This window comes from Clupea harengus, chromosome 17 (assembly GCF_900700415.2).
Source record: "Clupea harengus chromosome 17, Ch_v2.0.2, whole genome shotgun sequence".
NCBI lineage: Eukaryota > Metazoa > Chordata > Actinopteri > Clupeiformes > Clupeidae > Clupea > Clupea harengus.
Genome location: NC_045168.1, coordinates 12,625,665 through 12,640,266, shown reverse-complemented (window position 1 = coordinate 12,640,266; position 14,602 = coordinate 12,625,665). Strand labels below are relative to the sequence as shown.

Here is a 14,602-nt window from a genome sequence, read left to right as displayed (position 1 = left end):
GCAGGTTTCTTAAACTTTGAGTGGGATGTCGACACGCAACTGCATGTCCTGACAAAGAATGAATGCCTGGAAGAGTTATGCAAACCTCGCTCTTATCTCCTGTCTGTTCACCGGCACTTGTGCAATATGTTCTGGCTCTAGGCAAGGTATTTAGAACCATACCGCACTGCACTTGAATTAACAAATCACGAGAGATTGTTTGAATAAACTAGCAAATCAGCACAGTTTTGATCAAGTGCACCAAGCAAGCAAAGGACCTTGAAAGAGTTACTTACTTTGTATTTGTTTATCTACCAAGTGTTGCACTGGAACATTGCTGTGCTATAATTATTCATTACAATTATTATATACATCATTTCAGTTTAATTTTAATGTCAAATGATGAAAATTGATTGAGGGCAACAGATGGCATTCTACCCACCGACTGCAGGGTGTGAACGCAGATCCAATTTAAACTGTTTCCACTCACCCACATAACCACTTCAGCATTTGTCTGTCTGTCTGCACCCAAACCCAGCAACCTCTTCTTTGGATGCCCCATATCATTTGCATGATATTGTGTGAGGTTGCTGATGCCTGTGTCTGTGTCTGTGTCTGTCTCTGTGTGTGTGTGTGTGTGTCTGTCTCTTGCAGATGGATGACATAGACGCCATGTTTAGTGAGATGCTGGGGGAGATGGACCTCCTTACGCAGGTGAGTCCAAGTAGAAAATATCAACACATTCCACAAAACAAAACAAATCCAAAAGGAAAATACATGACTACAGTCCATCCTTCCGCAATGGGCAGCTATACCTCTGATGTGATTCTCAGCATGTATACTAGACAGGTGTCAAATAAGAGGACTCTAAATAGAAAGGCTGGATACCTTGAGCCTTCTCTCTGAAGCAGAAATCTTCATACAATAATAACCAACTACTACTGTTCTATTAACACCTTAGAATTCAGAGCCGAATATTCAGAGCAGAATATTATTATTAACAGAGTGGGGAAAGGGAAGTGGAGAACCTCAACAGTCGACTTTGCATACATGTGTTGGTCTTGGTTGAATGTGACTTAAAAAGGCAGCCAGCATATGCAGCTTAATTTGACTACGAATCAGACAGCTCATTTCAATGGCAGGGCAGGGCCCACTGCTACGCTCCACATCTCAGACAATATCTGTGGTTGTCCGGATAGTTCCTGTTATTCTACTGCTAAACAGTTATAATGTCTTTGGTCTCGTGATCTCTGTCTCATTGTTCCTCACCCCCCACCCTTACAGAGCCTCGGGGTTGAAACACTGCCTCCAGAGTCTCCCCCCAGCACCGCCATGGAAACGAACTTCGGTTCCGTCGGCTTTACAGATGGTAAGCAGAGGTTGCTGTGAAAGTGCAGGTCTCTGTACACTGTGTTTTGTGTTTAATTCCCCTCAACTTCCCCAACTGTTATTGTAATGTTAACAACCATCTGCAATGGAATTGTACTGTGAAATGACTGTGAACAGGTAAGTAAATGATACACATAAATGGGCATTTGCGAGTTACCACAGACATTGAATGAGGAAGGCCAATTGTTGACACTACAGCCATAGCTTTTCTGTTACTGTTCTCCCAGTAATTAAAAGTAAAGTACATCATGATTTTGTATGCTTGTTGTGGTATATTGTAATAATAGCCTATGCTACAAACGTGTCTATGTATCTATGACTTATGAATCTAGTTACCCTGTTTAAGCAGAGGTTAACTGATTAAAACAAAAAATAAGTTTAATATTAAATTGCAGTAGCACTACTTATTATTAGGGAAAAGTTTTTGTCCTTCATCATGTATCTGTTTCTAACCTCACTCCCTTGTGGTGTGTCAAGCATCTCTGCATGAGCTGGAGGATAATGACCTAGACGCTCTAATGGCTGACCTGGTGGCCGACCTGAATGCCACTGAGGAGAAGATGGCCTCTGAGAGGGGCATGTCCAAAAGCTCCACTTTGCCAACCCCGACCGTGAACGACTTCAGCTTCCCCTCCCCCACTGCAGCCCCTGCCTTCACACCCACCTCCACCTCCACCTCCACCTCCACATCACCAGTGGAGCCCGCCGCCTCCACCTCACCCCTTCCACCCCCCCAGAACTCCAAGCCATCGAAGGCAAGTCACTGCCCTCCATCTCTGCCCACACACACTCAAACTGTAACCAGCCACCAGCACTGAGTCTCAGAACAGCACCAAATCTGCCCTGAATTTGTGTTGTGACTTTACAGAAGCCAAGTTTCTTTGTTAACATGCTCTGAACCTTCAGCTTTTCGCATGCAGCTCAAAGTAGTCAAAGAACACGTATGTAGAAACCTGCCAGTCCGATAGCTTGAATAAACCCAAATACAATGGAATCAATCTCTGAGCATCAGACATACTAAACCCAATAGACGAGCAAACAGTGTCAGGCAAAGGGTGTTGAGGCATAGTGTGTGTGTTTGTGTGTGTGAGAATGTGTGTGCGTCTGAGTGTGTATGTGAAAATTTGTGTGTGAGAAAGTGTGTGTGTGAGAAAGTGTGTGTGTGTGTGTGTGTGTGTGTGTGTGTGTGTGTGCGTGAAAGAGAGAGTGTGTGCACATCTGAGTGTGTGTGTAAGAAAGAGAGTGTGTGTGCGTCTGAGTGTGTGTGTGAGAATGTATGTGTGAGAAAGGGGTTGAGGGGGGAACTTCTGTAGACTAGACTAGACTGTGATGGAGCTGATCGTCTGGAAGCCATCAGACATTCATCGAACGACAGGAGGCAAAGAGAGAAACATGTCGGCAGCAGCAGCAAACGTTTGAGATGTGTTTCACTGGGCCATCACCTCATCATGAGGTACAGGGCAGAGAAATCAGGTCCCCAGAGTGTGTGATGCTCCAAGGTCGGCCCCAAGGTCGGCCCCAAGGTCGGCTTCATCTTCTCTGTCTTACAGAGACACATGTGCACATATGGGGCCCATGTTTTTGTGAGATAATGTACACAAACGTCACAAACCTTAGATTGGACGAGCACGAGGTGGCTGCCACCCGCATTTAAAAGCATTTTTAAAAAGAATCCATCCATAGTGTCATGCTGTAACTGCCTTTTCTCTACTGTTCTGTCAATGTGTGGACAGTGAGTGAGTGAGTATATACGTTTATGTGTTATCCTGCAGGAGGAAATTGAAGCCCAGTTGAAAGCAGACAAAATCAAACTAGCGCTGGAGAAGTTGAAAGAAGCCAAAGTGAAGAAGGTGAGAGATGGAGAAACATCCACAGTTAGATGAATGCTGAAGAGTTTGTTTGCATTGTGTCTGTTTGTGTCGGCAAGGCCTATTGCTAGGGGAATACTTCTGAGACAGCCGCAAAGCTCCAACTCTCTCTTCCCCTGTCCCTTTTACGTCAATAAAAAATAAAAGAAAGAAAAAAACTGTCTGAAAAAAATAACGAATGTCTGCCAGTATCACCCCAGAGACAAGAGGAAAAACAAAACAGAGAATACACACAAGTTTCCCGCATAGCTCCAAGTGTCGACAGTTTCACATCTTCAAAACTGTGGAGTAGAAACCACAGGGCCTTGTGGCTCGGGTCCAAAGCTCACGGGAGGAAAGAGTGTCCCGGTGGGACATTCTGCTCATTCCCCTACTTTGGTCCCCAATTCGGACGAGTTTAACAGCACGACAGAGAGACGCCTGTGATTGTAGATCGTAGAGAGATTAGAAATACCATAGACTAGACACAACCCTAGACTGTAGGATCCCCACTGATGGTGTTGTGATCATCACAATGTCTTCTCAAATGGATTGGTACAATACGATTGGTGGAAAGAGAAAAAAGAGTATAACTGAGGGATAATGACCCTACACGAAACAAGAAGGTGTGCGTACATGCAACTAAAAGACTGAGATAAGGAGAGCTAGAGAGGAAGAGAGAAATTGGGAGGATATTTTAGACATAAAGTGAGGAAGGGAGGACAGAAAAGGACGTTTCTGTGGCCACTGTGGTTTGTACTGCTCTGCTCTGCGGTGCTGTTGTCAGTCATACCCAGCCTTCCCCCCCAGCGTTATTCTTGGACCTGCCTGGAAGGTAGTTAAAAAAGGACAGAGAGAAAGAGAGTGGGCGAAATAGAGAGAAAGAATCATTTTTATTCTCCGCCATTTAAATAAAGACCTCTCGCTGCCAGACGGCAGGAAACGGGAGTCTTTGGCAGCAGGAAGCCAGGCAGGGTCCCACGGGGAGTGTCACGCTCCATCTCTGTCTCCTCTCGTTGGGGTTTTACGGGGGGTTTCGTCTGCAGCTCGTCTTAGCCTCGCTCGGGGGCTCTGGCTCCACGAGATAAATGGATGCCACTGAAACAGATGGGGGCTTAGAACAATGAAACGTTTCTCTTTCTCTCCTCACCTGTACTCCAGTAGCAGGCTTAAGTTGAATATGCATCATGAGCGGCATGACTTTTCTCAACGGTTTTGATATTCGCGTGGGGCGCAAAAAGCATACAATCTTGAATTTCTTGAATATGTCTCGAAAAGTAAAGGCCAGAAACGGTTGAGAAAAGTTGTTCCGCTCATAATGCATACTCAACTTGAGCCTGCTACTGGAGTACTTTTTGCACCTCACGCAAATATCAACAAATGGGTTTTTCTTGAATATCTCGAAAAGTAAAGGTTTAAGAGCTTAGAAACCTTCATAGTGCATACATAAACATGCGTATTCCGGTCATTTAGAGATCAAATTCAAATGTCTACAGCCTTCAGAAGCTGAGATACAGATGCGCTGGACGGACACGTACGCGCGCTAAAAGGGCGTGGCAAAATCTTGATGTTCGCTGGGGTTACAGTAAACAACAGCACCCTACTTTTGTTCCTCATGGTCAAATTAGCCATAAACCGTTGAGAAAAGTCGTGCCGCTCATAACGCATACTCAACTTGAGCCTGCTACTCCAGTACTGTGCAAGTCACACTCCACTTCACATGTGCTTTTGGCTTTGTGTGTGTGTGTGTGTGTGGCTGTGTGCGTGTGGGTGTGTGTGTGCGTGTGTGGCTGTGTGTGTGGGTGTTTATGCAGCTGGTGGTGAGGGTGGAGATGAGCAATGGCAGCTCGAAGACACTGATGGTGGATGAGAGACAGACGGTCAGAGACGTGCTGGATAACCTGTTTGAGAAAACCCACTGTGACTGCAACATCGACTGGTGCCTATGTGAAACCAGCCCAGACCTGCAGACCGGTAGGACTGGCAAAAGACACACACACACACACACGCACACATGCTCTCACACACACACACAGACGCACATACACACACACACACACAGCAACGGTTCCATAATGAAGGGGCATATACACAAACTCACACGCAAAGTTTCATATACTAGATGCTTGGGTTTCACTTCAGCCCAGATTACAAAATGCAAAGTGTGTTTTTACTGGCAAGACAACATACTCCCTACCCAAAACACACACACACACACACACACACACTCACACACACACACACACACACGCTCCCTTTTCCCTTCCGATGTATATTGTGTATAGATATATGTATTGTGTATATAATCACATATTATACACCCAACCCAAATGCTTTGGCAATACTGTAGAATGTTATGGTCACGCCAATAAAGCTTCTTTTGAATTTGAGAGAGAGAGAGAGAGAGAGAGAGAGAGAGAAAGTGACAGAGACAGTGAGACAGACAAAGAGAGAGAGAGAGACAGAGAAAGAGACTGCAGGTGGGTTTAATTTACAGTGTCGGACACTGTCAGTCATCCTGCCTGTCAGGAAGAAACTGGTCACGACTCCTCTGATCTCAGTCCCCAGTCTCTCCTTATTCTTCACAGCTGCTGGAGAACACTGACATCTCACTCCCCATCTGTGTGCTGTCTCTGGACTTGGCCGCACGTCTTAGATTGAAGTCTCATGAACCGAATTACTACACCCACCGGTTCACTACTAGCCAACGATTAGGCCAAACTTTGGTTTGAAGTTGACTTTGCAGAAAAAAAGCTTCACTAATAACGGTATGAATTTTGCCCCGAGTTGGCATGCTTTGGCGAAGATGGCTTACCCCGGTGTGGACCAACACCGTCATTACATCGAGCCTGTTAACATTGATGGTGCTTGTCACACCTAAGCATGCGGTGCAGCCAGCTCCTGTTCAAAGGTCTCCTCCTGGGCTGGCTGGCTGGCTGGCTGGCTGCCTGAGACGGTTAAAGCTCACCACGTGCGAAGCCACAGGCCACCGGTGGACGCTTGCTACCTCACCTCCAAAAAGTTAATCAGAGGCAAGAGCCTTCAATGTATGTGGCGGACATGGTGGAGCTCAAATGAAAGAGGGAGTGTGATACTTACCGTCTGGGTGGGCGCTTGGCATGGTTCGACACAGTGTGTGTGTGTGTGTGTGTGTGTGTGTGTGTGTGTGTGTGTTGAGTCCCCACCGGCTTGGCAGACAGACCAGCCTTTGAGCTTCGGCAGTGGGAGTCTTTCAGCTTTACATGCTCATTACATTTCAGGATGCTGGGATCACTGACCATGTAATTACTGCAGTAGCGAAGCCTGGATGAGGTCTGTATTGAGTACTGTAAATGAGACCGCAAATCTGCTGTAGAAGTGGCAGTATGGAATTGGTCTGTCCATGCAATGGAACGGAAGAGGGGGAATGGGTAGATGAGAAACCAGACTTGGAACCACATCCATATTTTTTTCACAAGCACGCCTATGCTATCTCCAATTTGAATCAATTTGGTCTGGTCCGCAAAAACAATGCAGCCTTGATTGTATCTTTCCCTGTACTGCAATGAAATGTCAACCGCAGTGTAATTAATCCAAGCTATTTTTTTTGTTTACCACACTGAAGCATGTTATTTTTCTCAAATAATCTGAGGGAGGCCAAGAAAGATCCCCTTCCTAATCTGATTATTCCATGAGTCTGAGGAAACCAGATTAGAATCTGACAGCAGTGTGAACTCTCCACAGAGAGGGGCCTGGAGGACCACGAGCACATGGTGGAGCCGCTGTCGGCCTGGACGCGTGACAGCGAGAACAAAGTGCTGTTTCAGCAGAGGGAGGACAAATACGCCATCTTCAAAGACCCTCAGGTGAATCCTCTTACTGTGGCATCTGATTGGCTGTAATTAACGTGAGTTCTCCTGCTCAGATTCTAGTCTTGTCGGTTTACAGTACTGTCTCGTGGAGTAGCTGCACACATACGGTGCTGTGACTTTAACTGACAACGCAGCCTGTTTGCAGACAAAAACAAACACACCACTCAGATGAAAATGTATTGGTAGACTGAACACCAAGTCTGTTGCAGTTAAGGCCTGACAGAGCCTCACTTCATAAACACCATGGATGACATACCCAACCCTATAGACAATTCAACTTGGTTAAGTTGTAGAAGTAAGCCATTCAGATTTTCCACTGAGAGCATCCTCTGATCCCTGCTAAACCATATGCACGTGTGAATGTCTACTAGGTGCTCGTGCAGGCAGAGTGCTGCTGTGCAGGCCGGGGGGGGGGGGGGGGGGTCTTCCTGCAATAGCCCATCCGGCTGAACGGAGAGATGGCCATTTGTCTTGGCCCTCCTTTTTGTTTTCGTGTAAAATTAAACTCAGTCATAGTTTCCGTCCTGAGCTGTCTCAGTTTGTCCACTGATTGTACACCGAAGCTTCAGAGACAGGCCCATATGTCTTCGGTGCACATGCATCAGGTCAGACAGACCCATAGACACAGTGGGGTTTTTGTGATGTTTATTATTACAGCTTGGGCCATCATAATCTCTAGGAATTAATGCTTGTATGGACTGCTGGCAGGGAAGAGTGTTTTCCATTAGATAAGAGCATTGTGCGGAAAACGTGAGATGTCTTGATTTCGGCACACTGACAGTGTTCTTTAGAACCAGGGAACCGGGCTGTCAGAATGGGTCAGGTCTGCGTTATCAGAATCCATTTATTCACACAGACAGTTTAAGTGATCTGGATTCTGTCTCTGTGAGACCTAACATATTTTTATAAACGTGTCTCTGCAGAATTTTTATATCTGGAAGAAGGATAGGAATACGCTCAAGGACATGAAAGAAAAGGAGAAAGAGATGCTGTTGGAGGTGAGTCCTCAAACTGATATTACAGCACAGGGCAATGCTGTGTGTGTGTGTGTGTGTGTGTGTGTGTGTGTGTGTGTGTGTGTGTGTGTGTATGATGGAGAGAGGATGCTGTTGGAGGTGAGTCCTCAAACTGATATTACAGCACAGGATGCACAGATGTGGAAAGAAGAAAAGAGACGGAGACAGATTATGCTCTTTCTTCACTGTCTCTCTCCACACACTCTTGTGTGTGTGTGTGTGTGTGTGTGTGTGTGCAGGAGAACTTCTGCGGGACCTCCATCATCGTGCCGGACCTTGAGGGGCTCCTCCATTTGAAGGAGGATGGGAAGCGGTCCTGGAAGCCTCGCTACTTCCTGCTGAGGGCGTCTGGAATGTATTTCGTGCCCAAAGGGAAAACCAAGGTCAGCATGCTAATGTGTACCTCTCAGAGTAAACCACAGGCACAGGCACAGGCACCGGCACCGGCACCGACACCGACACCGACACAGACACAGACACAGACACAGACACACACACACCGCTACATGGCCTACTCAGTAAGTTAAGAGTAAGCAGTAGCCATGACACACACACAGACATGTAACCACCCATGCAACACATGCACACACACACACAAATCACAATCACATACACTTACTAGGTGATCAAATGCAACCAGCCCCCCCTGCCTGCTCTTTTGAAAAATGAGGCACGGAAAGAGGGGAGGTTAAAAAGACAAAATAAAAGAAGCTTGAGCAAATATTGGCTCAATGTCAACTCAAACCCTTTGCGGATCGGCCAATCAGACCCGTCCTCCTGTGTTTACCTTCTCCTCCAAAATCCATCCCCCAGTTCCCTCAAGCCGTCTAAAAATACGCCTTCGCCAGGGGCACCCCTGCAAATGCCTCCTATCACGCACGGATCTCAACGGCAGCTCAGTGGCCATAAATATGCCCGTCCAGGTCTGCTGGGTGCTGTCTGACATGGCTGTCAAAAAGGGAAATATATTTGTGTAACCTCCGGGTTGCACTGGTTTTAACTGTCCACTGTCTTTTTTTCCTTTTCCAGACGTCCCGTGACCTGGTGTGTCTGGTGCAGTTTGATAACGTGAACGTGTACCATGGCAAAGATTACAAGAACAAGTACAAGGCCCCCACTGATCACTGCTTCCTCCTCAAGGTGAGTGTGTGGTAGCTGTTGGAGGGCCGGTGTCCTTATCACACTTCACTGCTTGGTTTCACCGAAAAACACCATGATACCAAATTAGATATCAACAAAACACTGCACAAAACTTTGCACTAAACTATGAAATAAATCAGCTAGCTCGGTTGTCTTTAGAAGCTAATCAGTTCCTGAAAAAGTTATTGTCAGAGTCAGAGTTATATTTAGCTTTCTACATGAACCAAACACATCATGGGTGTGCATCAGAGACTCTGGGGAAACCCTTGCCAGTCTTTGGAGCCAAGCAGGACTATTTCAGAGAATGGGGAACCATTTATATTTTGTATTTTAGGTTGAAAGTCCCTTGGCTCAAAAAGATTCTATGTAGGAAATGTACAAGTTACAAAATATTATTTAAAAGGCTGCGAGTCTCCCTTGTAGCAGTAGGCGACCATGAATGATTCAGATAATACTAAAGTACGTAAGACGAAAGCTACAAAAGTAGACCTCTCTGTGGTTACCATGTACCCATTTATAAACCCCCTGTAAAGCTCATGAGAGGACCACAGAGCAATGAGAAGTCAGTGATTTTGAGACTTGCAAACCATTACTAAGACTCTTGCCAAGCATGCAACACGTGCACAGTCAGAGTTGTCACTATACATAATCTATACAAACATCCTTGCATTTACAATAGTAAATGATTCACTAAGGCCTGTCAGTCGTCCCCTCACATTCACCTCATTGATCAAGTGCATAAAATGAGCCGGGGCACATAGTCTGGTAGTAGCATAAGCTAGTCCCTTGGTTATGTTATTATTATGGTCATTGTTAGAAGGCTAAACATTTGACTACATGGATGTATTTTGTAATTTCTTTGTGTGGAACTTCCTCCAAATCATAATGGCTACATGATCAAGGTGAATTCCATTGTTTTGGAGCAGCTAGTTCTGTCTTGGTGTGCAAACTGACGGTGCTGACTCTCAGAAGAAAAAGGAAGCCTAACTGTTGAGGAGTTAGGGGATCTGAAACTATTCTCTCCATCCCCTTTTGTCTTTTACTTTCTGTGGTCTTGGAAAGTCTTGAATCAGCGCTCAGCGCAAGGGCTGGGTGTTAAAAATCAAAGACGAAGAGGTCAGGCGAGTGCCTGGGCTGGAACACTTTTGACTGAGCGATATTAGCCCCTCAAGGCTAGGACAAAATACAGCTAGGAAGACAAAAGAGGGGAGGGATGGAGAGAAAGAGAGAGAGAGTGAGAAAATAACTCAGCTGATGGTAAAGTCGGCGATGATCTCAACCAGCTCTGTTTGTCACATAGTTTAGCATGTCTTCAAGAGAAGTCCCCCTAGCCACAGCCATTGACCATCTGTGTAGAGAGATGGAGGCAGCAAGAATCAGGCAGACACACGAGCAATGGATCCAAACGACGACCGCCATCTTAAGTTTTACAGCTATATTCTCTGTCACAGACACTCTCAGTCTTGCTCTCCCTTTCAATCACACCCCCAAAACACACACACACACACACACACACACACACACACACACACACACACACACACACACACACACACACACACACACACACACACACACACACACACACACACACAGTTCATCCAAAAATCAGGTCCCATTTGTCAAACCGTAGGTCCAGCTCACCTTCCTGAGGTCACGTCAAAGCCAGATTGCTTCAAGGTGTGTGAATGTGTCTGCTCCACGTCTGCTGTCCCTAATGCACAGTAATTATTGTAATGACTAGCCTCAAAGAGGAGCTGAATGACTACCATTTGAAGTTGTGGCACAATGGCCACGGCAGCTGTGGTCGATTCACGTCTGTAATGAGGGCTTTACAGTAGTTTGGAAAATGTGTTCATTTTCAGGCTGGAGGTAATTGGCAATAGCAACAGCGTCCGTGTGGTGAGAAGTCTCTCTCCCTTTTCTGTGCCGGGAGAAGCTTCATTTCACTACGCCACCTAGTGGTTATACTCTAGAAAACTTGAGAAAATGCCAGCGCAGCCCAGTGTGTAGTGGTCTAGTGTGCGGTCAGAGGGAAAAAAAAGTCTTACCTCCAGACGTCTTGAGAGAATAACAGATCAGCAATGACCTCATGTTCTGTGTTCTGAAAAGCCTTGAGAAGCATCCAGGAAAACAGCGTCCGTCATCCCTGGCGCTGGCAGACCATTCCATGGTTCTATCAGCCAGAGGTGCATCAGATCACTTCAAACGTCAACAGTGCGTTGTTGTTTTTCGGGCACCTGCATTCCGTCTGATCAGTACCAGCTTTCTTTGATTAACTCAATCTAGATGGAGAGCGAAGAGTCATTGCAGCCTATTAGAGACACAAGCGGCCCGAGGGCTTAATATCTGTAATGAGTTATGTGTCCATGTTGACATGATATGCTGGTTTTAGTTAAATGTGTTCAGTTCAAAACAATATGATCTGAGCTCGTGATCTACACACACTCATACATAAACACATGCACACACAATGTAAACACTGCCATATATTTTCCACGTCGCGTTTACACGAGCCCATGCATGCCTTCATTCCAACATGTCTACATACCCCTCTCTGCCCCTTCTCACCGCGTGTGCACACATTCTTGTATGCATATATTCTAAATGTGTGCCCAAACAGAAACATGCATGCATACATGTATAGACACACAGAGAGAGAGAGAGAGAGAGAGAGAGAGAGTTTGCAGAGTGTTAGAAGACGGGTTTAGAAAGATGTGTGTGTTGAGTGATTTTGGTTCTCTAAAACAAAGACATTTGTGGAGACTAATCCTGGAGTTTCTTTCCCTCATAGCACCCACAGATCCAAAAGGAATCCCAGTACATTAAGTACCTGTGCTGTGATGATGAGTGGACTATGACACTTTGGGTGACAGGAATCCGCATTGCAAAGGTGCGTACTCTGTAGGTATGGCAACAGGTAACCGGTAACAGCTTTAAAGAAATAAAAAGTCTTACTATAGAGTTTTCACTGCTGAGGTTCATTGACTTGTTTGTCTGGTTTTATAGTATGGAATGACACTTTATGAGAACTACAAAACTGCAGTCAAGAAAACCTCTTCGTCAGCATCATGGACAGACATCGTCACCTCCAACGCATCTACCCCATCACCAACTCCCAAAGGTTGAGAATACGCATCAACTTTACAGAAACATATCATATAAAAATATATAAAACATATAACATTAATTATTATGATATAATACATAATGACATATAATACTTAATCCATCTTTGCATTGGATGGTAATATCAACCATTTAATAAACCCCCCAAAAATAGTACTTCATTGTATGGCTTTTTGGGTAATTTAACATTGCCGACAGTCTAAAGCATATGGTACAAAAGTCTATTCCGTACATTAACCTGGGCAGTTAACGCACTTAATTCATCTCCCCCTTGTCTCTCTATTGCAGCTAAAGCAGCCAATGGTCATGCTCCCAAGCCTGCTCAAGAGTCAGCTCCTACGGTACGGTGCCCATCTAACTCCCAAAGTTACTGTTGTCAAATACCACAATCATGTCAAAGAAACCTCCCATTCACATTTTCAGATAATGTAATAGAAAGAAACCAGAGAAGGACTTCACTGAAATGTTATGATCTCACTTGTCATTGCTGCTTAGTAGTAAATATGTCTGAATGTGTCTAATGTTTTTCTTTAAGGCTCCCAGCAACCAGTCAGCTTTTCCACCACCTCCACCTCCAGTAGGCATCCTGCCTCCACCTCCTCCAGACCCAGGGCTGCCCCCTCCTCCACCTGCCTCCATGTTGGCCAAAGGCTCTCTACCGCCACCACCACCTTTCAGCATGGGTGGAAGCTTCCCTCCGCCCCCCATGGATGACCTACCACCCCCTCCGCCACTAGACGACGATGAGGTAGAGATGCCCCCAGACTTCATGCCGCCGCCACCCCCTCCAGTCATGGGCTTCCCCACTCCACCCCTTCCAGCCAGGGGCTTCCCCTCTCCAACTTCTGGTGGTAGGCCACCCCCTCCAGCCAGGGGCTTCCCCTCTCCAACTCCTGGTGGTAGGCCACCCCCTCCAGCCAGGGGCTTCCCCTCTCCAACTCCTGGTGGTAGGCCACTGCCTCCGTCACCCTCAGGCCGCATTCTCCCCCCCCAACCTTCACCTGTGTCCCTGGCCACCGGCTCTCCTGAGGGCTCTTTGCCCCCTCCGCCGCCACCACCTCCTCCTCCTCCTCCACCCGCGGTGATGGCCCCCAGCCCTATGGTCAGGAAAGCCGGGCCGCCCCCACCCAAGAGGACTACGCCTGTCTCTGCAGCGCCCTCTGGTGGTGATTTTATGAATGAACTTATGGTGGCCATGCAGAAGAAACGTACTCCGCAGTAGTGCCAGTCCTCTTTTCCCCATTTTCATCTTTAAATAGGACTTCTCATACCTACATCGCTTCAGTAACTATTGGGTTAGTTTAGTCATGGACATCCTGGGACATAAGGGGCTGCTTGGCTTGGCTTGTTCTAACACAGTAGCACAAGAAGAAGGGAAACTGTAAACACATTGAGTCTTACAGTAAAGGACTCTTGGGTTCTAAATGCCCTCCTTTTTCAACTGATTCTACAAATCAACTTCTGCCTGGACAATTGCAATGACGTATTACTGATACTGAGCAAGGGTTACTGATAATGAGCAAATCCTTTTCAGGGTTCTTCTTTGGAAATGGCTGAAGAGCCTTTTTTTCTTGAGTAATACATAAGTCACCAGTAAGGCTAACGTGCTTAGCTAAACCCAACAAGCTCTAGTGCTCCTGTAAATCTGGAACCCCAGGGGACTTTAGGTGTGTTCTGCTCTGGTTGACAATAGTTTGTATTATACAACAATGAAATAATAACCAATTGTGGGATTGTATATACTATTTTTCCAACTGTGCATATTACTACTGATGGGAAATTACCACATCTGTGTTTTACATAAGGCGCTTTTCCACTGCAGAAACTCGGGGCACTTCCCAGGTGGCGCGAAGGTTTACAGGAACGCCCCCCTAATCGGCCCTTTCAGCCTTTCTGTTTCCACGGCGATGTAGGGTCCACTACACGTGACATGTCAGTTCCGAGAACTACAAAATAACAATATACGTTTCCAGCACCAACAGTAGACTGCTAAAGCAGAGAGGGTTACCCCAACGTCGTGTCAACAGTTACATTTTGCAAGAAAGCTGTTAACACTGGAGTGCCCTCCAGAATTGTTGGCACCCTTAGTGAATATGAGCAAACCAGGCTATGAAAAAATGTCTTTGCTGTTTATCCTTTTGGTCTTTCACTCAAAATATTCACAAAAATCTTACTTTTTCATTGAAGTAAAATTATTGAAAGAAAAATAAAATGTTGACATTTAATAAATATTTTTCTCCAAAACATGTGT

The 14,602-nt window shown here is 45.9% G+C and overlaps 1 protein-coding gene across 1 annotated transcript in view; it reads left to right on the top strand.

Annotated features, from left to right (window-relative positions):
• Positions 1–14,481, top strand: part of LOC105889233 (amyloid beta (A4) precursor protein-binding, family B, member 1 interacting protein) — a 20,772-nt gene extending 6,291 nt beyond the window's left edge. The window contains exons 2-14 of the mRNA XM_031583682.2: positions 634–693; positions 1,264–1,348; positions 1,846–2,123; positions 3,141–3,218; positions 5,030–5,189; positions 6,939–7,060; positions 7,990–8,064; positions 8,322–8,465; positions 9,112–9,222; positions 12,017–12,115; positions 12,232–12,346; positions 12,640–12,692; positions 12,887–14,481. Coding sequence (XP_031439542.1) covers positions 634–693; positions 1,264–1,348; positions 1,846–2,123; positions 3,141–3,218; positions 5,030–5,189; positions 6,939–7,060; positions 7,990–8,064; positions 8,322–8,465; positions 9,112–9,222; positions 12,017–12,115; positions 12,232–12,346; positions 12,640–12,692; positions 12,887–13,573 — 2,067 coding nt within the window. The 3' untranslated portion in view covers positions 13,574–14,481. The remainder of the gene's footprint in view (positions 1–633; positions 694–1,263; positions 1,349–1,845; positions 2,124–3,140; positions 3,219–5,029; positions 5,190–6,938; positions 7,061–7,989; positions 8,065–8,321; positions 8,466–9,111; positions 9,223–12,016; positions 12,116–12,231; positions 12,347–12,639; positions 12,693–12,886) is intronic.
• Positions 14,482–14,602: the final 121 nt, after the last annotated feature.